Source organism: Stegastes partitus, unplaced genomic scaffold (genome assembly GCF_000690725.1).
Source record: "Stegastes partitus isolate 25-593 unplaced genomic scaffold, Stegastes_partitus-1.0.2 Scaffold2024, whole genome shotgun sequence".
NCBI lineage: Eukaryota > Metazoa > Chordata > Actinopteri > Pomacentridae > Stegastes > Stegastes partitus.
In genome coordinates this window covers 1-24,448 of record NW_007579755.1, presented here as the reverse complement: position 1 = coordinate 24,448, position 24,448 = coordinate 1, and the positions used below count along the sequence as shown (strand labels likewise).

The 24,448-nt window shown below is 41.8% G+C and overlaps 2 protein-coding genes across 2 annotated transcripts in view; both read left to right on the top strand.

Moving 5' to 3' along the window:
- Nucleotides 1-3,635, top strand: part of LOC103373603 (interferon-induced protein 44-like) — a 13,248-nt gene extending 9,613 nt beyond the window's left edge. The window contains exons 5-9 of the mRNA XM_008303524.1: nucleotides 1-118; nucleotides 449-601; nucleotides 756-927; nucleotides 1,033-1,133; nucleotides 2,881-3,635. Of these exons, the coding sequence (XP_008301746.1) occupies nucleotides 1-118; nucleotides 449-601; nucleotides 756-927; nucleotides 1,033-1,133; nucleotides 2,881-3,048 (712 nt within the window). The 3' untranslated portion in view covers nucleotides 3,049-3,635. The remainder of the gene's footprint in view (nucleotides 119-448; nucleotides 602-755; nucleotides 928-1,032; nucleotides 1,134-2,880) is intronic.
- A 6,607-nt stretch (nucleotides 3,636-10,242) lies between these two features.
- On the top strand, nucleotides 10,243-21,678 carry e2f7 (E2F transcription factor 7). Its single transcript, XM_008303521.1, has 13 exons — nucleotides 10,243-10,351; nucleotides 10,888-10,991; nucleotides 11,547-11,855; nucleotides 12,279-12,438; nucleotides 12,781-13,011; nucleotides 13,862-14,017; nucleotides 14,112-14,255; nucleotides 14,418-14,597; nucleotides 14,715-14,799; nucleotides 16,753-17,101; nucleotides 17,780-17,945; nucleotides 18,561-18,952; nucleotides 19,963-21,678. Exons 2-13 carry the CDS (start codon nucleotides 10,896-10,898, stop codon nucleotides 20,116-20,118), a joined length of 2,424 nt encoding a protein of 807 aa, XP_008301743.1. The 5' UTR covers nucleotides 10,243-10,351; nucleotides 10,888-10,895; the 3' UTR covers nucleotides 20,119-21,678.
- The last annotated feature ends 2,770 nt before the right edge of the window (nucleotides 21,679-24,448 follow it).

The following is a 24,448-nucleotide window of genomic DNA, read 5'->3' as shown; positions in this document are numbered from 1 at the left end:
TGGACCACCATGTGCTGGAAAGTCCAGCTTCATCAACTCTGTTGACGCTGCGTTACGAGGGAGGATGTCAACTCGAGCTCTGGCAGAAACAAACTCCTCTGAGAGCTTCACCAAAAGAGTATGAATCAATTGTGGTTGTATCAATAAAGCAGAATATACGTTTGTTTGTTTGTTTGTTTGTTTGTTTGTTTGTTTGTTTGTTTGTTTGTTTGTTTGTTTGTTTTTAAATCTCATATACTGTTAAAGGCTTCCATGAAAATACCAAAGTTCATAAATCACTTGAGCCATATTCCAAGTATTTTCTAAAGAACTTTTTACTATCGGAGGTCGCTTCAGAATAGAGACTGAACAAATAGTCATGATATAGCTAGTGAGTAAAAAGCAAATGATAAACTGTTTAGGCTGTTATTTTGTTGGAATATTGTCATAATAATGTTTTTATTTACAGTACAGGACTTTTAAAATCCAGAAAGGAAATCCAGGGAGATTTTACCCGTTTGTCTTCAGTGACACTATGGGTCTTCAGAAGGGCTCTAACAAAGGAGTTCATGTAGAAGACATCAAACTGGTCATGAAGGGACACGTAAGAGAAGGTTACAAGGTACGAGAACTGCATTCTTTAACCTGCGTCACACAGTATTAAGTAAATACAGTGTGCACAGTGTGTACTGATTTGTGATCCGTTTCAACAACTAATGTGTTTGTTGTCCTAGAAAAACATATCAGAAATTGTTAACATGCACTTTTCTTTCCAGTTCGATCCCAGGTCCACCTTGTCTGAGAGTGATGAAAAATACAACGAATCCCCGACTCTTGATGACCAAGTTCATGTTCTGGTTTGTGTTGTTTCTGCCACCACACTGAGCCTAATGGATGACAACTCTGTGCAGAAGATAAGGGAGGTCAGAGAAGCAGCCAGTGACATCGGTGAGAGCAGATACAACAGTTTCAATAGCAGTTATAGTTTCAATTTCAAATACCAGAAAAATATTAAAATAACCCACTGTGTTGGTTTCTACTCTGTGATGGCAGGGATTCCCCAAATTGCTGTTCTCACTAAAGTTGATGAAGCCTGTCCTGAGGTCAAAAAGGATGTGAAGAATGTCTACAAGAGCAAGTACCTGAAGCAACAGGTATGTTTTAAGCTGATATTTAATGAGCTTGTGGAGAGTGTGCACATAAATGCAACATCAGTTTGACTATAATTCAGATGTACAGGGCTTAACAAATGTTTCAGACCACCACCCAGTGTCAGGTTTATGCCACAGCTGCCCTAAATTAACAGCGTTGGTAATTACCAAAATCATTGTTTATGTTTCTGTAATGTTCAATACACCAGTATGTAGAAGCTCTTTAACTGCAATGATGTTTTTAAGATGTCAAATTATAGTTATTTATTTATTTGTATTACTCAACAGAAAAAATGGTTTTAGTGGTTCAATGTTATGCTTGATTAATTTCTAACTTCTCAGGGAAGGCCAGTGAACTGGCTCAAATTTGGGTATAAAAAGATGAATTCAGTTTGAAATTCCTCATTCCTGTTCAAAATGGTGAAATGTCAAGAGCTCACTGAAAATGAAAGAGTCCACATCAAAGCACTTCATGATGCTGGATGGTCTCTGAGACAAACAGGGAAAGACATAAAGTGTTCTCACGGTGTGGTCAAGTATGCTTTGGAGTTGATTGCCGAGACTGGTACCAAGGAAAAGACAAGATACAAAAGTTAACTGAAGCAGATGTCAGACACCTCAAGATTTTAAGTACTAGAGACAGAAGGAAGACCACTGCTGGTCTTCAGGCAGAGATGAATGCTTCTAGATCAGAGTCTGAGAACGTCTCCAGAATGACCATGAGAGATTACCGATGGAACAAGGCTTAAAGGGAAGAAAAGCTGCGACGAAGACATTATTGAGGCCTGCAGACATCCAGAAATGCCTCAGATTTGCCAGGGAGCACAAACACTGGACTGTAGATGACTGGAAGAAGGTAGTCTGGACGGACGAGTCCAAGTTTGACCTCTTTGGTCAGCATTGTGGTGTTTCTGTCCTCAGAAAAGCTGGAGAACGTTTTGATGCCAGATGCATTGCACCTACAGTGAAACACGGTGGAGATTTCATGATGGTATGGGGTTCAATTTGGGGAAAGGGCGCCGTCAAATTAGTGAAATTGGACAGTATCATGAACAACAACGTCTACCACAATATCTCACTGCATCATGGAATCCCTTCTGGACTGAATCTGATTGGTTGTGGGTTCATATGCCAACAGGACATCGACCCCAAGCAGACTTCAAAGCTGTGCAGAGACTATCTGACCAAGAAAAAGGAATCTGGAGTTCTGGCCAAGTCAAAGTCTGGATTTGAATCCTATTGAACAAATTTGGGATGTAGGACATTCAAAGATTGATTGACAAAAGTTGATCAGAAGCAACTAGAAACTACTTGAAACTCAAAAACAAAACAGACTGTTGAAAAGCAGATAAAAACAATGCCAGCAGGAATGCAAGCTGATATCAAGGCCAAAGGCGGCCATAGAAAATATCTATTTTTTGGTTATTAGGTGTGAAAAAGGACTATTTAGTTGTTTGAGTTTGTTATTTGCAAAATAAATAACATTTTTAGTTTGAAACAGGTTTTCAAAAGAGTTGTAAACATTTATGGTTTCTCATGTTTATGACAGGTGGTCAAATAAATTTGTTAAGTCCTGTACATTTCAGTATGTTAACACAAAAATCTCATTTAGCGAATGTACATGTGTAATCTCAGTGATAAGGATTTGACTAAATCATTTAAAGTTGTACGTATGTTGTACACACTTACTGAGCACAACAGTCAAATGTAAGGTTTTCCAACTATTAATGACAATATTCTTTGAACTTAGGTGGACCAATTGAGTGTGATGCTGGGTTTCCCACTGAACTGCATCTTTATGGTGAAGAACTACAGCTCAGAAACCGAGACAAATGACGACACCGACACACTGATACTGAACACTCTGAGAAGGATCATTGACTGTGGAGAGGATTACCTGAATGACACAGCACCTTAAAACTACTGAGGCACATGGAAACACTTGTAAGACTACAGAAACTTCAAAGATGATTTAATTTTCTGAAGAAACATTAAACATTTTCGTAATTCCAATAAGTTACTTTTAAGGGACTTTCCGTGTTGGTTTTACTTTGTCATAATCAGAATAGTCTGGTTCATTAAGATCTTTAGCCTGGAATTTTGCTGTTTTACAAATTAGTTGGGGGGAGAGGAGGGATATATTGTATAATCTATCAGTATACCTAACAGGGTACATGCTAGATATCACGTTTTTGTCATCTATTGTCTTGCTGAATATATCCACTGTCATAGAAATCACTGAAATAAAATGTATTTGTAAAATTTCTCAATCACTGTGAAATCATCTGGAAAGACCACTGCAACCTTTGATATAAGAGCCAGTATTCATCTACTCTTTATGATGAGAAGTCACTGTGGTGTCTTTGTTTTTTTGATTCATAGCACAGCCTACAACGATAAGGAGACACATCTTGATGTTGTACATTTATGGTGGGAGCAGGGTGGCTGAAGTGACTCTGATGTGTGCAGCACCATGATTTCAATAAATATATTCACTGAAGGCAATGAAGGCGTCCAGAGAGTGTTTGTTTGTTCAGGATCAGGTATGTTGATTCAGGTCCTGCCTCACAGTCTAAGCTGCTGTTTGAAACCATGATTTTGTCAGCAAGCAGTGGAATTTCTTTGACTTAATTGCATTTGATTTCATACCTCATTAGTTAAGTGAGTCTAAATAGTTTTTACAATTGCTTTCACATAGGAGTTAAGTTTTTCACCCACTGTTAAGTTAAGTTCAGGCACCACAACTATTTGGTTAGTTATAGAAAATATCATGGTTTAGGTTATAATATAATCATAAGCCAATAAACCTCTTGGATCTTAACCATTACACAACATTTTTTACAATACATCAAGACACATACATTTTCAATACATTCATACATACATAATTTAAAACTCTGATATCTGTGACTTATATTATTTCCAACTGTTTATATTTTCCAGCCCTCTGCTGCAGCAATACATACAAGCCTGGCGCTGTACATTATTATATGGCATTAACACATTTTTAAGTGACATGGTTACGCAGACACATTGTTCAGCGTTCACACAAACATGTGTGTCCACATATTAGGTACAGATTTTGTAAACTGAACCCCATATTTGCGCCTGCCCTGCTCGGTCTCATTAGTCGAACTCTGTGGAACAGAGTTTACATGAGGGCTAAGCTAAAAACAATATTTTTAGATGCTGAGAATTAGTGAAAAAAGTTTGAAAAAGTCAAGCTCAAAATCATCTTTATGTTCATGGTGTGACTGTTCTACTATAAATTGATTGACCAAGATTTGATCGTTTCCCCATCTTTAAAGAAGTAAATAGGAACTGTCTTTAGGGGTGGCAGCATTCAAGGGAACCAAGTAATCCCCAATTAACTCTACAATCATTCAAATTACACTAAGTCCTTCAGTTAGTTTATGTATTTTGTTTAAAACCCCCAACTCTCCTTCAGCGTATATCTGCTGGACTCTTCTGCATTTAAGAGGAACATCAGAACACCTCTTTTCTCCTTGATCCCTCCGTGGCTCATTATGTTTGCGATCTACAATTTCAAGTTTATTTGATCTCTGCGCCCACTACACTGTTCGATGGGAACAAGGACATTAGCTAAAAGCCCACAATGTAGAAAGGAACCTGTACTGTTGCACTAATGGCTCTTCCCTTCCAAGAATATTTGATTTATGTCTTTAAAAGGCTGCTTGGCTTTTGGCCAAGATCATCAGATAGTTCAGCTTTCTTCACCATCAGTCACAGTGGAGCGGAGAATTTAAAATAACTTCTTGTGCTTTTTCTTAAATTAATTTACATTCCATCTACATGTGCCTTTTGTTACTAGCCATATACTCTGCTACATATAAAGAAAATCTAGATTTCTATGATATAATAATAACATAACAGCTGTCATACATTACAGCTATTGTAAAAGCTTCACTGCTATAACACCATCCACACCATTTTGTTACCTATATGACCGTACCAATGGCAACACAGCCACAAATGCTGCTTGTGCTTGCAGCTCCATCCTCAGCAGACATGCCGACGCTTTCTCTATTTTTACGAAGCCCTTCATAAAAGTTTTGGTACCATCTGGGTGGTAATAACCACAGAAGGGCACAATAAGTTGGGAGAATGTTAATGATGGTGCTGGTGACCCCAACCCGCTGCCCCTCAGAGACACTTAAAAGTCACATTCCAGTCCTTTTTTCATTTTTTTTAAACAGTACCTTCTGATTAGATCTCTCATGCCTACATGTGTTACTTGATTGGATCAGTGTTGCACTCTGACTTAGAAAAGAAAAGCAACCTTTGTTATTCAGCCACACTCGAGAGATCTACAACGAGAGCACCTTTGCCTGCAGAGATGTACTCCATCTCTGCTCTCCAGCCTTTCTTTTTCAGCCTGAGCCAGCTACAGACATTTAAAATGGTTCTAAATGTCTCATGGCAGCATTTACCAGCTGTGTAAACTGTATAGGTCAGAGTCAGCATGCCAGGAGAGTATACAAAACATACATTTACATAAATTCAGAAAGACAGATCTGATAAAGTGGGAAATTCAGACTTAGTTCAACAAAGATGCACCATAATAAATAACAGGTCACATGTGAGACTTAGGATTCTGTCTGAAGTCTTTACTAGATACCAATGTCAGAAGTAAGACATTGTGGATGTTATAAAATGTCTGAGCTCAATGTGAATCATTCCAAGGGAGCAGTTTGTTAAAAGGTCAGTCTGTAATACTGAACAGCAAAACTGTGGCAAAAAAAAGAAAGATTATGTGGAAGTAATAAAATCTGACAAGCAAGAGAGAAAGGGCAGAATAAAGCAGAATAGTGAAAAGAGTCCAACAGGACAGACAGAAATCAAATGAACCTTTGAGCATTAAGGGAATCTCCACCCTCCACTGAACTGTTGTATTCTCTTAGTCCAATGATCAGTACATTCCCAAAGTTAATTTGGGCACTCTGTACAGGTCTTGCCTGTAGCTTGTTTGAGTTGGTGGTTTTCAGCCTTTCCCAGAATGCCTTGCATCAGTAACACCCACAGAACATGCCTGGACTTGTTGGCTTCACCTTAAGCTCAATCACCAGTTGTGGATCTGCTCAGAATAAAAGCTGTGCACGCAGCTGAAACAGTCAGAAATAAGATCATACCTGTTATCAGAACATTACAGTTTAACATATGTGGACCACTGAATTTAAATCACTGTTGCATTTTACACTGAAATGGTTATCATCAAATAATGCCATTAAAACGCTACAGATTTTAATCTAAATGTTGTGCAGGGGTTTTATCCAAAAGATTACATAACTAGCAACAAGAAAAATGCATGCATTTCAAATGACACATAGAGAATAGCTTTTATTTTACTACATTTATTGAATAGGCTGTATTACTATAAATGTAAATAGTTAATAAAAAAGCGCCAGAGTGACATTATATAGGCAAAATTATTACTTGCATTGTACTTATATAAATCATTAATATACTGACTACAACTTTCTTTATTATTAAAACTCATATTTATACCACCTGTAAGGTTACTCATCTGAAATGCAGTAAGTTTTAGCTAAAAACATCACTTTACATGGAAGGTGCCTACTAACAATAGCATTACCAAGGGAAAAAGTTTGGAGGCCCAATACATGTGCATATGTGCTTTTAAATTTTTTTTTTTTTTTTAACTTAGATAATGTCAGTGATGTGTAACACAACTTCAGTTAGCTGCAGCTCACTCACCAGTGGCAAGAGCACAAAGCATGAAATTGAAAAAGCATTGTCTGCTAAAAACAAATGAAAGTGTCATCCAAACAGATTGTATTAGACTGAGCAGTGAAGAAGCAAAGGCCTGTAGTATTAAAGCTGTAAGAGGTTGAAGTTTAAATGCAACACTGTCTAACATGTGAAAACAGAATACTGCTGGAAAAGAGCCTCTGTGCCAAGTATTTAAGTATTTAACTCTGAACAAAACAACTTGGTAAACAGTTTATTCAGCTACAAGTTCTCTTTTGGTTTGAGCTGTGATGCCTCTTAATGTGGTTTGTTTAAGGCCCCAGCTCACGTCAAACATAGAATGTAATTTAAGTGGCTAATGAGGAGTGTAATGACATAATTAAGTTTGTGAGCTCAAACACAGAAAGTCAAAAACAAAAAGAAAAAGTGGATGAGACAACAAGAACACAACATACAAAAGTTGTGTTGCCTACAAGGGTGTACTCCACCTCTGTGTCCCTCTCTCTAACATAACAACACTCACAAAGTCAACCAACAGTTCATCAGTTCAATGGTCATTTGAACAATTTCTTTTTCCACCTCTGTGTCCTTTTCTCTCTCACGTAACAACACTCAAAGTCAACCAGCAGTGTCAGTCACACGTACACACAGAGCTGCCATCTCCACATCTGCACTCACACTTGTCCAACATAAGCACCATGTTTCACCCAATTGGATTTTGACATTTTGTAAGTAAGGAAACTGTTCACATTAAGGGAACTTAAATGTGAGGACACCTGGGGTCTTTCTGTGTGGAGTTTGCGCGTGGGTTCTCTCCGGGTTCTCCGACTTCCTCCCACAGTCCAAAAACATGTTGAGGTTAATTGGTGATTCTAAATTGTCTGTAGGTGTGAATGTGAGTGTGATTGGTTGTCTGTCTCTAAGTGTAGCCCTGTGATAGACTGGTTACCTGTCCAGGTGAACCTGCCTTCACCCTGAGTCACCTGGAATAGACTCCAGCCCCCCTTGACCCTCGTGAGGATTAAGCGGTGTATAGATAATGGATGGATGGATGTGTAGAACTTGGCTGACTGTTGTGCACTTGGCTGCATTCTGAGATCAGAGTGGTTTCCATACAGCTTAAAGATCTTGTTGGAGGTGACTTGGGCAGATTTGGGCTGGAAATACCCTGGGTCACAGTCCACAAATGAATTTGTAGTCCTGGCATATGATTCATCACGAGTCTGGCACTGATCAGTGAATCCTGAATGTCAAGTTAGGCTTCTGTTGGGTGAAATCATTTCTTTTCCTCAGCTTGGGCTTTAGTATGAAACTAGATAAATAGTTTCCCTATAGCCCCACTGACGTGCCTAGCAAAAGTACTCACCCCCCCTTGGAAGTTTTCCCCTTTTGTAAACTCAGATGATCTTCATTTCACTAATTGTGTGACTTTTAGCAGCAACTGACCTGTGTGGACTAAGTTAAGTCACTTAAAAGAGGGTGAATACTTATGCAATCATTTATTTTAGATTTAATATGAAATAATATTTTAATTTAATTGACATTTGTAGACATCTGTTTTCACTCTTATCGGAAAGGGTCTTTATTGTTAAATTCCCGTCGAAGAAGTCAAATTAAACTGACCATTAGGAAATGCTGAAAAGCAATAAAAGGAGACCACTTCCACGGGAGTGAAGACAGGCCATTTGTGTGGCAAACAGAAGAATTACTGGAACTAAGAAACAATCAGTAGAGATTTCAGGTCGAAGTACAGCTCTTTGTTCTATACTACAGAGCAGCTTCATCCAATCTTTCAGCTTCCCATGATTGTTTTATTCGAAGAATTTCAGAGGGTGTGAAGTAGCTCCTAATGAAGAGTTAACAATTGGAGGAAATTCATGTTGAGAATAAACCCTTTATTACCCCCTTAATCATCTCATATTTCTCTAAGGACTAGCTGGGGGTCTCACTCTTCAGGTTCGGAAGCAATACCATAAAATAATTGGAATTTTGAGGAGTATAACTTTATTTTTTTGTGACAAAGAAGGAATGCATTACAATAATCTTTTAGATAAAACATGTGATAGCTCTGAGCTGACAGCCAGCCTATAGAAACCTGCACCACATCTGTGATTGAGTCAAATCTGTGGTAACAGTCCTCTGCACTGGCTCACATTTGCACAACGTTAGGAGGCTGGTTTTGTATATTGAGGACCAGTATGCAAACACTTGGGGCTCGTCCTCAGCCAAGCTGTTTGCATACAGGGCGGGACCGTGTCTGCTGAAAAGTCACCCCTCTCTCCCTCCACCGCTTTTCGCGCTTTGGTACAGGTACTATTAGCGCCACTCGTATTATTCTCCACCCCCATTCATCGCCTCCCATCTGCTTGTTTCAGCCACAGAGCTAATTACAGCCATCCGCAGAGACAAAGGCTTATGAGGTTAAAGGTATGAATAACGGGTTTCTGGGCGCAGGGGTTTCTGCTGGACGCTGGTGTCACTGTGGGGGAAGAAGCAGCAGATAAGCCGAAACGCTCAGCTGGAAGTCAAAGATCCTCTATGAGGAAGATGAATCGCTCATTTACAAACTTTTCGGTGTTTTCAATTTATCAAAAAGTTTTGTTTTTTTTAAGTTTAAAGTCGCCAGAAAGGAACAGGAGCGGCGCTTGTTAATGTTAATATAAGTTAGGATTGAAATAAATCAAATGAGGCAACTATTGCAAAGTTATAATGTAGTTGAAAAAGTTTAATCATTGTAAGCATCCATTGTTTTCTAACTATTCCCCGAAAGCAAGAGGACTAAGCATTAGTTTTGCCCCTACTCGTTTCCACATCGCACTGACAAGCCCTTAAATTAAGTTTATTTTTTTTTAATAAATGTTTTGTACGAAGCTCCATATCTGCTTGATTTAACTTTTAACAGTGTCTCTATTATTCTAAATGGTTCTTTCTACGAAGAAAACACTATTTTAGAATTCTTTGTATGCAAAACACCTAAAAGTGCTTCTTACATAATCACAAATCTTCCCGCTGTGATTTCTGGTCCTGTACACACAAACAGCTGCGGAGTGAGGCCTCTGCATGTTTCCTCCCTCCTGGGGCTCGCACAGAGCGCGCCGGTTGCCCCGCCAACACGTCTCCGCAGGCGTGGCCGTCCGTGAACGCCCATTGGGGGAAGCTGAGGCGCGCACCCGGGCTCGACGACGCTGACTGGCTCGAGCCGTATGACGACACCAATAACCAGGGCGCTGATTGGCTGGTGGGAGGCAGCTGCCCGAGAGCGCCAGAAAACAAGCTTGAGCGGGTGATGCTCGAGTCTCTGAGGGACAGAACAGAGTGTCCGCGAACCGGACAGGACGGGACCGGAGGAGAAGCCTGAGAGGAACTGCCCGCTTATTTTGAAGAGGGAAACAAGCTGCTATGTTGGTCTGAAGAAACTACGCGCTGACAAGTGTGTAAAACCGAGCACGGAGCCGCGGTGGGACATTTCATTCATTGAGCAGCTGAGTGAGGTGAGGTCCTCTGCTTTCCCTCCAGCGGTTTCCTGCTGTCTGAGTAGCGGTATGCTGGTCAGCGGAGCTAGTTACCTTAGCTCCGTGGCTAATTACCGCTAACTTAGCCTTACTCACTATAAATAAGTCATAGTGATATAGTTATTACCCTCCACAAGCTCAACCTTAGTTAAATCGACGTGCTGATTTGTAGTAATTTGAGTAAACTGTGACCCTTTACTAAGTTCATAAGCGTTCATCTTACTACAACTTAACATAATTTACTATCACCATTTATTAATACCTTCAGATCGGACACAGCTGCAGTCCAGTAGGTTTCTTAGGATTAATCACTACTGTAAAGAGGAGGGGATGTGAGAGTGGAGGTGAGGCGCAGTTAGCCCGCTAGAGCTAGTTAGCTGATGTTCTTTGCGCCAAATTCAGCTGACCGCTGAGGTCTGAGTTTTCTGCACTGACTACTACTTCTGTAACAACACCATTAGCCCGACCAAGAATCTACCTCTGACTTTCTGTACACGGCTTTGCTTTGGATACAGTTTTCGAGATGGAAGGTGAATGCTTGGCACTGAAAGACCTCACAAGCCCCAGGAAGCATTTCACGGTGGAGCCGGAGGAGGATGGGGGCCAAAGTGAACAAAAGGTAGGCAAAGGTGGACTACTGCTTGATCTCAGGTGTGGCAGGTTTTTATCTGATGCAACTGAAAGAGAGCTGCTTAGTCAAGCTCATCAGAGAGAGGTTTTCAGGGTAATGTGGTGGCATGTTAACAGTGAGGCAGACCTAGAAGATAAGGGCTAAGGGGGGTTTCTGCTCTGATCACCAAGGTTTTCATACCGGAAAGTAGTTTGCAGGCTATAAGAATGCTAAACAAGGCCTGACGTATGAACCGATGAGTTTGCTTGAAAGGCCTTGATTTCTTATCTGAGTATTCTACTTAAATTCATCAGCGTGCCTCAGATCCCCCTCTGTCCTAGAGTCAATATTTAACTTCCTATACAGGATCTTTTAGATGAAGATTTGGGTTCATACAACAGCCGATTTAGCAAAACTACATAATGTTGCTTTGTGATGCCATGTTTTGCTTAAAAATTGCCAGTTTGGACTCCCCGAAGGAGTGTGAGCAAATGTTTGTTACCTCATTACTGCAGAATCAGGCGAACCTTCTCTAATACAGCCACATAACTGTCTACATCACAGGAAAATATGTACACGGAGAGAAGAAGATCCACGCCGCTAAAATCTGCAGAGTCCGCCGTCCCTGCTCTGCTGATAAACAGAAAAGGCGCCACCCCTGACCTGGCTCACATCACCCCCATCAAACACACCGCGCTGACTGAACCTTGGACACCCACAGCGAACCTGAAAATGCTCATCAGTGCAGCTAGCCCAGACATTCGGGACAGAGAGATGAAAAAGGTGCTGTTTAGACCAATAGAGAATGATAAAGACAAGCCGGCGATCCCAGACACTGTGGTGGACGATGCAGAGGTGGACGACTCATGTCAGGTGCGTGATGTGTGTAATTTCAATAGCTGCCAAAAGATAGTAAAGGCTATGTTGTATGATTTAAAACACACCTTTTTCTAGATGGTCTCTAAAATAGCCATCAAGGGATTTATTTCAAGTTCTCGGTTTAGAAATGTCTCATTCTTGTTTAGCCCACTGAGCAAAGAACTGCAGTTATTGTTTCTTTTGAAAATATGTTTTTAGAAACTGTGGGAGTTTATTGAACATATATACTCTTAAAGAAGCGTTACAGAGCAGTAATTAAAGTTTATTGACTGAGATGTGTGATTTCATGCAACCTTCAACAACCTTATTAACTGTAACCCTGGATGATGGTGACACACAAGGCAAAACCCTTCAGCTGTAAAATTAGTAGTAAAACATCAGGCTCATTGCTCAACATGCATTTCTCTGTCTGTGCAGTTTGAAGCCGTGGATGGAGAAGATGATGCAGAGAAAAAGCCAAGCAGGAAACAGAAGAGTCTGGGTCTGCTTTGCCAAAAGTTCCTGGCCCTCTACCCCGATTACCCACCGCTTCACAGCCCCATCTGGATCTCACTGGATGAGGTGGCGAACAGTCTGGGTAAGAACCAGAGAAAGAGGTCGAACAGTGGGGGGATATTGATGACTGTAATTAGTCCTAAGTCGTGCCTGTTGTAAACACCTCATGGGAGAAGATAATGGAGGCAGCTAATCTGTGTTTCATGAGCATTATAAAGTTTTATGTTAGTACATTTCGGGGTGGTTGCTATGGAGACCTAGTTTTAATACAAACATGTCGTTGCATATTTATTGGAGGGGTGCTGAGCTGAAAGGATCTTGAGAGCATCTTTAATGCTGACCATTTGCTGGGTTGTTACTCACATGCGAGCAGAGATTTCAGAGGAACATGTGTGTCATGTCTCCACTCTCTCACACTTGTCAGGAGTGGAGCGGCGGCGCATCTACGACATCGTCAACGTGTTAGAGTCTCTCACAATAGTGGGCCGGATAGCAAAGAACAGCTACACCTGGTACGGTCGCCAGCGGCTGGAGGCAACGCTGGAGGAGCTGCAGCGGAAGGGCCGGCAGCAGGGCTACCACCTCCAGATGGAGCTGGCCACCGAGGCCGGACCAGGCCGCGAAGATGACGGAGGGGAGGGAGACGCTGGCAACGGTAACAAACACATGAAATTAAAATTTACAGCTTTGATTGTGTAGACTCAACACTACAGGAAAAGCATGTCACTTTCCTTTGCAGGGCCTTTACCTCTGACTGTTTTAATGGCAGAAATAAAAGAGCTGCAGTTTGTTGTAGAAACTGTTAGATAAGAGCATCTCTTAAATGCCACAGTGTAAAAATTTAAGTGTAGGTATCGTCTCAGGAGTAACTGCCCAAGATTATTTCTGCCGCTAAAAAGAGCCTTAAACTCACAGCAACTGATACAAGCCTAGTTTCCATAGTAACACTAGCTCCCTGTACACTGACACGGCTTGTAATTAAGAGGGTGTTTGTTGACTTGGCAATGTGGCCCTCACGACAAAGAGGTAATTTCCAAAGGTAAAGCCTGGTGACAAGCCTTGATATCCATTAGGTGTTTAGTGGCAGCTGGTATTGTGTGTGTGTGGATGAGGAGGGTGACTCCAGGTGATGTAATAATACATGTGATGTCTGTAGCCAGGGCTATAGAACAACAAACAGCTACAACAACATCACTAAGGCAGTGGCTGGACAACAAAGTGTTCTGTTGGCTTGTGATCAGAGGACATTATTGTTTAACAAGTTTGAAAGATGGAAGGTTGATCCAAGCTACAGAGATAGCATTGAAGGACATTTTATGAGGACATTGGGTGTCTTTAGATGTGACATGTTAATTTATAAACGATGAGATTTAGTTAAGTTATTTTTTATTATGTGTAGTTATATATTGCTGCAGCAATTTCACTTCTGGTCAAAAAAGTATTGTGGCATACTGCATGTGCTTTACTATATGTTCATAATGTCTGTCTTGTGTGTGTGTTTGCAGCTGGTTGCAATAGGAAAGACAAATCCCTGCGCATCATGAGCCAGAAGTTTGTTATGCTTTTCCTGGTGTCCAAAACTCAGACTGTCACCCTGGATGCAGCAGCAAAGATCCTCATCGAGGAGAGTCAGGACTCATCAAGTCACAGCAAGTACAAGAGTAAGACGGCAAACAGAACAGCAACACGTCGTGCTAATCAAACTGTATTTGTTCTGTTTTATCAAAATTAAACTTTCAATCTCTGTATCTTCAGCAAAAGTGCGGCGCCTGTACGACATTGCCAACGTGCTGACCAGCCTGGGCCTCATAAAGAAGGTTCATGTCAGAGAGGAGAGAGGCAGGAAACCAGCCTTCAAGTGGCTCGGCCCAGTTGAATTCAGCAACTCTGGAAATGCAGGTGAGAATTAAAGACAAGCCTAGTCAGCTAAACTTTCTGAACCTGAAGACACTTCTGAGTTCTTTCCAAGACTCCTGGTGCATCATGCCTCTGAAGTGTTTTGGATCAAAGAGTCACTGATGCTGCCTCAGTTCTCATGCATCTCATTATCATCATCTGTAGGAAACACTTTGAATGTAGCAGCCATCACTCCACCTGACCCCAGTGCACGGCCAGTGACATGCCAGGACCTCAGAAAGGCAAAGATGGCACGTCATGCCTCATTCAACATCACACCAACTTCTGTTGCCATCCAGCGGCAGGTCAGCTCTGCTCCCAGCAGCCCACGACGTGAACTAACGGGTAAGAGACACTCACGTGTCGTTGTACATGTCATTGTTTGTTATTTAAAATAGAAAGGTTAGTGACAGCAGACCATTTTGAATATTCTTCTGACAGCGTTTTGTTCCTCAAACACAGGTCTGCCAAACCACCCTGTGGACTATTCCAGGAAGGCCATGAGCAGCAGCACAGTCTGTCAGCTGCAGTTTGGAAACAGGACTGAGTGAGTTAAAACCAACACACATACGCAGATACTCAACACTCTCTGTAATCCCTCTCCCATTCACTGGATTTCATTTTATCTGCAGTCATCCACCACAGATTTACTGCCACAGAATTTACAGCAAGCAGTAGCTCTTTCTGCTAACCTTTGCCAGCACAGACTATCAGTATTATTGATGAAGAGAATCCACATCAGCTGCCTGTAACAAGGTTAAAGGTTCCTTTTTCATCTCAGACAGAGCAATTTTCTAGCTAAAGTTGCACAGTTACAGCCAAATGGTTCTCAGTTTGTACACATTAGACACTGAAAGCTGTTTCTTTTGTCAAGTGAAGATGCTATGACCCTTCCCCGTGTTCAATCTCGTTTTAATCTTCTGTATTCCATAATATTTTACACTGAGTGCCGGTGTTTATACTGGCAGATGTGTTCAGCTTTAGGCTACATGTAACAGGATCTGACTGCAGTGGATATGAATAGTTTTTGTCTCCTGTGAGTGTATTTGTTGGCTCCATAGATGGAGTACACAGTAGTTCTTGTTATTTCCCGTCATGTGGTTGGCCTGCTTGTGGTCAAACCTCAGCTGCCTCAAGGCTGTGGCTGTTAAGTGTTTTTGGAGGGAGAAAGCTAATAAGACATGAAAGTGTGTGTTGAAAAGGAATATTTTAGACGGGAAGCTAGGCAAAAATGCACTAGGGGCAGTGGTAGGCCACAGGATAAGAGCTGAAGGTTTATGGCTGACGGGAGGCCAGTTCAAAATCTGCACATCAGCAAGAGAGATCACAGGGACATAGAGTCATTTTAGTAACACAGCATCTTTTCCAAGGGTTCAGGGACGAGCTCACGAACGTCACTTACATTTAGTCAAGATTTAGACAAGAAGTTCGTCTATACTGAAACCCGGTGGAGGTTGTGGATCTTACAGCTGCTACATTTATGTGACCAGTTTCATTCAATAGGTGCCACTGGTATTACTGCTAGCAACAGGTTCAGATGGGGACGACAATGTTGTGCCATTAAAGTCAGTCTAAAGCAGTAATATATGTGTTCTGAGTTCACCACACCACAGAAACCTGACTTATGGCCTACCTGGCTAAATGAACTGTACTAATGAACAGCAGTTAGTTTTAACTAAATAAGTTAGATGTTAGATTTGAAATCACAACCAAGCCCTGCCGATGATACAAGCAGGTTCCCGCGTAAAGGCCGGGGATGGAGATAGTCGATTTAGTAGCATTCACGAGCAGATTATCAGTGAATTACAGATGTCGGCTATGAAAGTTAGGGGCAAAGTATGGCTTCATGCAACAACTGCTGATTACAAAAATGATGAAAAGCAGTTGTCAGTACTACATTGCTCAGTGTTTTCCAACATTTTCAGAATTTTTCTGACATGTATGACGTGTTTAAAAATCTCATTTAAATAGACTTTAAAGGGGTGAGTGGTGATGCGAGACAAAGTAAAAGAGAAAAGTTTAATTCATCTCATAGAATGATCACAAAACACTTATCTACAAATCATCAGTTTTTGATTCTGCATGTCTACTTTAAACTGATTCAGTTCATCCATTCAAACGTTTACAACACAGTAAATGTAAAGAATGTGTGACTGTCCTGTCAGCTTCTTGAGAAACTTGTGCCACACACATAATGCTGTCATTTGGTTTGCAATGTATTGATGAGGTGGAAACAAACAGGAATACATTAGGGCGACTTCCTCAATTCCAAGAGCTATTTGATGTAAACGTTGTGACTGGTGAACAGTGTTTTATGCAGAGCACAGGAGAAGGTGAGGTGAGAAGTTTGCATGGAACTTCTCAGCATGAAAAAGTTCAAACTTGTTTAAAACTTAAGCGACATGCTGTCACTGAAAGACCAACTCCAACTCAAGCAGAGAATTAAATCTTCAAGCTCAAAACTGACTCATGTGTTGCCTTTTTTCTTGTTTCTCTTCAGAAACCATCCCAGCGCACCACTGCAGAGTAACATCTCACACAGCAGCAGCAGCAACAGCAGTTCCCTTCCCCCAGCTTCCAGCCATCCCACCCTTCTGGCACCTCACCTCCACCCCGAGCCTCTTTTCACCTCCTCTCCTTCTCCCCATTGCTTGGCCTACCTTCCCAGCCTGTCCCAGCCCTCTGTTGTTATGCTGTTCAGGACGCCAGACAAGCCCGACCAGATCCCCGAAGGACAGAGGTCACCCAGGTCGGACTCTGTCGACGGGAGGAAGAGAAAGAGGGATGAGAGTGAGGAGGCGGAGATGGTGAAAAAGCAGGAGATTTCTGGGTTAGAGGACCGTGACAAGGTGAGGAGGTGTTGTATGATGATGTGTTCAGATATGTTCCAGAAAAAAAAATGAAGTCCTCATTATTCATTGTTCTTGTTCCAGTGAAAATTGACTTGGAACAACATTATTATTTGGTTGAGTGCAGCACTATGATTGCATGCTGTCTTTTTTTTTTTTTCTCTGTAGTTGTGCATCCACAATCAGAAGATCCGGCTAGCAATTATCGATAGCAGACAGTTAAATGGAAAATATTAAATACGACATGCTCGCTGATCGGTATAACTCGTCTCTGGTGTAATTACAGAATTCTCATATTGATGATGAATAGGAGGTCTGATAATTGGGAAAACCCAGTGCAGTAAATCAGACTACATAATCCCAGTAATTGGAAAGTCCCATTTCTCATGATAAGATGGTCTTTCCAAAGGTAGATTTGGAAAGTAGACTAGAAGGACTACACTTTTACATCAGGAAGATGACTTGGCACAAGTTAGCATCAGAGTCACTGGAAGGGACGAGTGTTCATCAGCATAGTAATCATTTTTGAGCTTCAATCGAAATGCAGAATTTTAAGGGAACAATATAAAATGTTCATCCCATTGGCACTGCAATAAAATGAGTTATTTGCACATCTGTTTTCTATTTCCATCAGTCAGTCCACTTCAATTCACTCCCAGTGGTTGTTTCTCTTTCCAGATGAGAGCTGGACCTCAAAGAGAAGCGTCAGAGTGTTCACAGACGGTTGATACCAGGACCCCCCCTAGTCGCCCTGCAGGCCTCTCCAGAGAGCAGGTGTTCAGTGAGAACAGCAGCAGTGAGCACGCCCAGCCATCACACTACCTCTACGTACCCAATAATGCAGGTAATGTAGAACTTTCTAAAAACCCAGTGTACACAGGGAAACGTCCAAACAGTTTGAGTTGAGTTTAGCAGGACACAGAGTCTGATGTTAATGGATATATTAATGGAAATATGGCTTTCATGTGTGAAGAAAAAGAGCATGTAACACCAAGGACTTACAACACTGAGCTGCACCTTTATATTTAGTTTAAATTGGCATATTGGTTGAAATTGATTAAATTTCAACTTGAAGTGAGTGGATATTCTAAGAGTGTTGAAATTCTTTACAAAATAATTTGGAGAACATGCTTTCTGTGAAATATTAAAGTATGGAAAAATATGTTTTCACTACTTGAAGTCTCAAAAAATGATATGGGACGCCGCTATAGCTCACCTGGTTGAGCTGGTGTCCCATGTGCAGGGCTACAGTCCCAATATGGAGGTCATGAGTTCGAATCCCGCTCATGACCCTTTCCCACATGTCCTCCCCCCATTCTTCTCCCCTACTTTCCTGTCTCTCTCTGACTACACTATCAAATAAAGGCACAAAGGCCAAAAAAATATGACATGATACAATAATTAGTAAAACTGAAATCTACAGCACCTCTCACCAGTTCTCCCGTTCTGTCTTATCCAGGTCTAAACAGCCTCAACTTCCTCCTGTCAGCCGGACAGCCACCAGCCAGTCTCACACTTCCTCCCAGCAGCGTTCCCGCCTTGGCGCTACCTTATGTCCTGGTGCCCTCTGCGGCTCTCCCCCACTACCCCCTGGTCACCAGTAGTCTTCAGCAGCAAGGCTCTGATGCTCACACGAAACTGAGCTTCAGTTTGCCTGCCATGATGTCACCTGCCCACTTTATGGTGGGGGCAGCACCTTACAGTGTAGCAGCAGCATCAGACCTCAGCCGGTCACCGGTTCCATCACCGTCTACTCCAGAACAGAGCAGGCTCTACGGGTCGGCGGCCGGCACGCCGCGTTCTCCCTCAGGACCACGACAGTCAGTCAGCATTAACACATCAGAACCACTGGTAAGAAATAACTGGACTGTTGCAGCAATGCACACACATACACACAGCTGCCTGCTCCAAAAAAAAATAACTAACATAAACATAATTGGTCTTCAAAATGATATGTGACCTTTCTGGTATCAGGCACTTGCAAAATGCCACAACACAGCTTGACATGCGAGCCACTGCAGCATCTGTTCTGTGGACGGTTTCCCCTCATTTACTCATCAGAGACACTTTTGATCTGTCACAGCTGATTAATCTCCAACTTGGTAAATGGGGATCAATGTCCTTGTCGGCAGAGCCCAATATAGCTCTGCTGGTGTTGCTCATCTCAGATGGAGTAGCTGGATGCGTTGCTGGATGAAAAATTAATGCAGCATTATAAACAACAGGACAAGTCAATGACCACGCTGGGATGAGCCATTAATCATGGGAGATCTCTCTTCCCCACCCACTCTCCCTTCTAATATGAAGTAATGCTTTAACCTCTCCTTGTAGAGCTGAAATGATTTGTTAGTGGACTGAAAACTGGCAACAGCTAGTGCTCAACATTCACAGGTTCCAGCTCATGAGTCCAGTGATGTAAGGATGATTCTTGTAGTTGTATCATTGCAAATCTCTAACCGATGTAAGTGGTCTTTTTCTACGCACGGGTTTATGTGTATATGTGTCACACAAACTGTGGCTTGGAAAGACAATGCACTAACACGCAGATTAGTGTTTTCTGCTTTTTTGTGTGTTTTTTGACTTTCCAAAGTTCATCAGGATTTTATATTTGTTCATCCTGGTCACAGTCTTGTAAGGTGTGAGCAGAAACCAACTTTGCCCTTCTAGAGTCTACAGATACAGTTTTAAAGTTTTGGATATTGAACATAAGAACCCTGAGATACGTCATCATGCCATCTGGTCCACAGTGACATGAATTAAGGCCAGTGTGATTGAAGCAGAAGCTGTGTTCTCCAAAAAAAAAAGTTGAGAAATGTAAATGTTGTCAAAACTTAGATTCCTCTCTCGCTCTCTCTTCACAGACTCCTCATACCCCTAAAGAACCCACAGTGTCTTCTTCAAAGGCTTTCTTCCAAACCCCAGGCACTCTGGGAAGTGTAGTCAGTGCCGCACCGGCTGCACGAAAAAGAGGTTCGGCACAGAGGAGATTGGACATTGGCCACCCTCCAGCTATATGAAGAAACGGGAACTCGTGTTAACATGCTGTCTTTGACACTCAGGCGTCGATCCTAAAATGGAAAAGTATGGTTTCAAACCTTTGGTGCTTTATTTTCATAGTGATGAATTCAAAAGATGAAACACTGTTGGAAAGTAGAGATGTTTAGGTGTGTCACGTTTTGCTAACGACTGTCAGTTCTCACTAAATGAAACCGTTATTTGTGAGCAATGTTAACAGTTCGGAAGTGCCTCATGGTTAAATTATGGGACACTCGATTTCAGAGCAGACGACTGAAGCAGTATTGCCAATGTAACAGTGCCCTCCTGTGGTGGGAGTTGGCCACTGCTGTGTTTTGCATTTCAGCCTTAATTTTCTCTCCCAGATATGATCACGGTACCCAATCCCCCCACTGTTTGTGTATTATAGCCCAATTGCTATTTATATTTTAGCTAATATATGTTGATTACAGGGACTGTAATGGAAAGTTAATGTTTCTTTTAGCACTAAAGTGATGAATGTATGTTGTCTAATCTTGATGTAATTGTTTTTAATCTGCCCCCTTTCAGATTTTGTTGCATTATCAGGGTGTGATAGGAAATCTGTTAGCTGCTCAACACCAATTTACAACAGTGGTAGGACAATCCTCCCTTAGCTCATTTCAAAACGTTACTGTGAGGAAAAAAAAATCACTAAAGCCTTAAATGTTTACAGCCAGAGAAGTATCTAAAAGGAACAGTTTTTTCATGTCTCGGTGCACGACAGATGCATTAATTTACTCGTCAGGAAGACAAATGTTACTGGTACTGTGTGCGTTTTCACTGAGAATTATTAACCATAGTGCTTTATGGTTAAACACCAAACCCTGGCGCTGTTACAGGTGACGTAAGGACAATGTGACAATGCTCTCAGGTACTTGAATACTAGTGACTAGAATGGGAGTTTGGAGAAATATCAGAGTACTGTAAAGTTTTTTTCTCTTTGTTTATCCGGGGCGAGCAGACTGAGCTTATGTTGCTTATGTTTTCTTAACACTCTTTGACATTCGTACAGTCCAGCACGTTGGGGGAAGGTGCCCACAATGTGCCGCTGGGGGTTAAGTGCCTTGCTTAAAGGCACCTTATTGAGAGAGTGTTGTTGCCTCAAAACAGATCTTCTCAGGTTGTCCAGGAAATTGCATCAACAACCTTCTAGTCATAAGCCCAAGTTTGTTTGTTTTTTTGCTTCTAGACAACCCAGCTGAAATATGGGTGCTTTGTACAGGAATCATTCAGGAGAGCTTAGCGATGTCACGCCAAAGGGTATACAGATAATTCACTGACCAGTGGATGTGTAGTCGTAACGTTTTAAGTCAGTTGTTTTTTCTTACGTTGTATTCATAGTGTCATTTACAACCTTTACATGCAGACTGTTATTGCTGCTTTCCTGTTACGTAATAATTAATGCACTGTAAGTAGTTATATCCGCTGAAAACCTGTTGTTTCCTCACTGTAGCTCTTTCCGTAGTTCTGTAGGGTTTTTGTTTTTTTTTTTTTCCTGTGCAACTTTCACAAACTATTAAAGAAATGTATGGTGCCGACAAGTATTGAGTTGTGTTATTTAATTTGAGGAATTTGTAACTATTTACACAAGGTATGTCTCATTTTAAAACATACGTGTTGACCCACCAGTTTATTTTGAGCATAAATCAGAAATAGAATGTCTTAATAATTATAGCATGCATTTTATAAAACAGGGCTGCACGGTGGGTCAGTGGTTAGCACCGTTGCCTCACAGCAAGAAGGTCGCCGGTTCGCCTCCCGGTGAGGAGACCCGGAATCTTTCTGCTTGGAGTCTCCATGTTCTCCCCGTGCAGTGTGGGTTCTCTCCGGGTTCTCCGGCTTCTTCCCACACAGTCCAGAAACATGCTGAGGTTAATTGGTGATTCTAAATTGTCCGTAGGTGTGAATGTGAGTGTGCTTGGTTGTCTGTCTCTAAGTGTAGCCCTGTGATAGACTGGTTACCTGTCCAGGTGAACCTGTCTTCACCCTGAGTCAGCTGGGATAGACTCCAGCCCCCCCACGACCCTAAGCGGTGTATAGATGATGGATGGATTTTACTAAATGGTGGAGAAAGAAAATACTAAGCTAACAATCCAAATGTTGAGAGATTTGCAGATGGCTTCAGTTTACCAATTTACAAATGTGCAGATGCCACAAATATTTGAGAGTCTCATTCAAACTGGCCCAGCAGATGGAAACAAGTGATGCTCGTGTGGTCAGATGGCACTCTTCATCTGCAACACAACTCCTGTTGTTGCAAACAACTGCGAACACTTCAACATTAGATGGATACGATGATCAGGGTGAAACCACAGCATCATAACAAGGGCTATTACAAACAACGATTCGAATGTCAGTCATCAAAATGGTGGCGAAAACTCAAATTACACATGAAATAAACACATCTGTAAGGTGATGAATGGAATTCCGCTGCTGGATAACACATTAAACACATCAAGTGTGATCTCCGGGTCACATCAGGCTGACTGAGTCGCAATTAAAACACACACACACCATCTGTCGGAAGACATAAACACCGAGCTATCAAAGCTTTATATCAGCACTAAAAGTGAGCCGAGGGAGCTGCCAGTGGATCTCTGTGGCCCCTGCGAGCCATTTATGACACTAAACCTCAGCAGATGGAACAATTAACTTTATATAGACAGATAGTTTAGCCAAGTATCATCTGTGGCCAAAATAACACTTAAATGAATACGCAACAGTGTACCTGAGGCAAAACAAAACAATTAGCTTTCAAACAGACCTCCACGACTGACTTTCCTACCACGCTGGTCAGTGTTGCAATGAGAACTGAAAAAAATTAAGACCACTACATCGGAACGGCTGCTACTGCTGCTGTCTGATCTGTTTGCCTATGCATAGAGGAATCAAGGTGTCATCTTTGATCCAGATTAACTCTGTGGTGAAAGGATGGGAAAACACATTGTCTGTCTGAATGAGACTGTAACCATTGCATTCATTTCCTAAAGGCTATATGACTTGAACTCTCTGTGTCTGGGCCAGTCTTCACTTCACTACACCTGTGATGATACCAAACACATTTTTAATCTTTATCCTGCCGTTCAAATAACAACAATAAATCAATGGCCTAGCCCTTTAATAAGCTTAATAGAACACATGTGACTGATTTATAGGGTACATGCTTGCGTGCTTTCTGCAACAAACATTAAAAGACTTTAAAACGCATGTCCACCATCAGCCAATCGTCTTCCAGAGACAGGCCTGAACATAAACTGGAAGCATCCGAAAGGTTTAAAGATTTATTATGCGCTGGGTTATAAAAACAACCAAATGTCGTGCATGATTTGATTAGCATACTGTTGCATATTCTGGCAATGGGGTCTGCTGGAATATGCACCCCTCTCTATTTCTGACCCCGAAGGACTTAAAGCCACCAAATTCACAACATTTATTGATGATCGTGGTCTGAGCATAAGCTGAAAAGTTAGGGACAGAGTTACTGGTGGAGGGGGTGCACATTCCGGCAGACCCCACTGCCAGAATATGCGCTCCTTGAGAGGGGGATGCTTTTTCCGGCACAGAACCGGAATGTTAATGTAAAAGAAATTTAAATAAATATCTGGCTCCAGAGTTGTCATTGTGTACCGCCTCTTTTCAACCTTCCACACTTTCCTGTTGGACATCTCGTGCCCACAAAGTCCACAACATGTGATCCATTCATATTTTACCTGATAATAACACAAGCATGTTAAATACACAGTTTGTCCAAATGCAAGTTTTAGCAACCAAGGAATTATCATTATATTTGTAATAATTAGCACTTTGGGTGGAATAAACCTTTAAAATCTTAACTTGTTTGTTTAAAAATGCTCTTCTTAAATTGTAAGTATATTTTGAGTGAAGTCACCCTTTAAAACTACGTCGCGCACCCCAACTAGAAGCCGTGCACTTATAGGGCCGTAGAAGACGAGTACAGCCCTCCACGTGCAGCCCTCCAGGAGCAGCCCTGTACGTGCGGTCTCCGGCTCTGCAGACACACACTATTGCCTGAACTAGGAAACAGATCCATGTGTCAGCAGCTACGTTGAGTCAGAGACAGTTTGGAGCGTCATGACGGTGGTTAGGTCACCATGGTAACCAGAGCGGCCGTTGGCATCGGCAGTCCAGGCAAACGCTCAGTGCGACGACATCCACGGAGGGGCGCCCCAAGCGGAGGAGTGGCAGTGGCCGGAACGTACAGGCAGTGTTTGATTGATTTATACACGGAGTTATTGAAAGAGTCTGTCAGGGAAAGAAAGAAGAGGAAGAAAAAGAAGGCAGAGGTAGGAC

What these genes read in the sequence shown, in the direction of transcription:
- e2f7 (XM_008303521.1), top strand. Translation starts at nt 10,896, where the DNA reads ATGGAAGGTGAATGCTTGGCACTGAAAGACCTCACAAGCCCCAGGAAG. An exon ending in CAGTTTGGAAACAGGACTGA is followed by an intron (nt 14,800 to 16,752) that starts GTGAGTTAAAAC and finishes GTTTCTCTTCAG; the next exon opens with AAACCATCCCAGCGCACCAC. An exon ending in CTACGTACCCAATAATGCAG is followed by an intron (nt 17,946 to 18,560) that starts GTAATGTAGAAC and finishes TGTCTTATCCAG; the next exon opens with GTCTAAACAGCCTCAACTTC.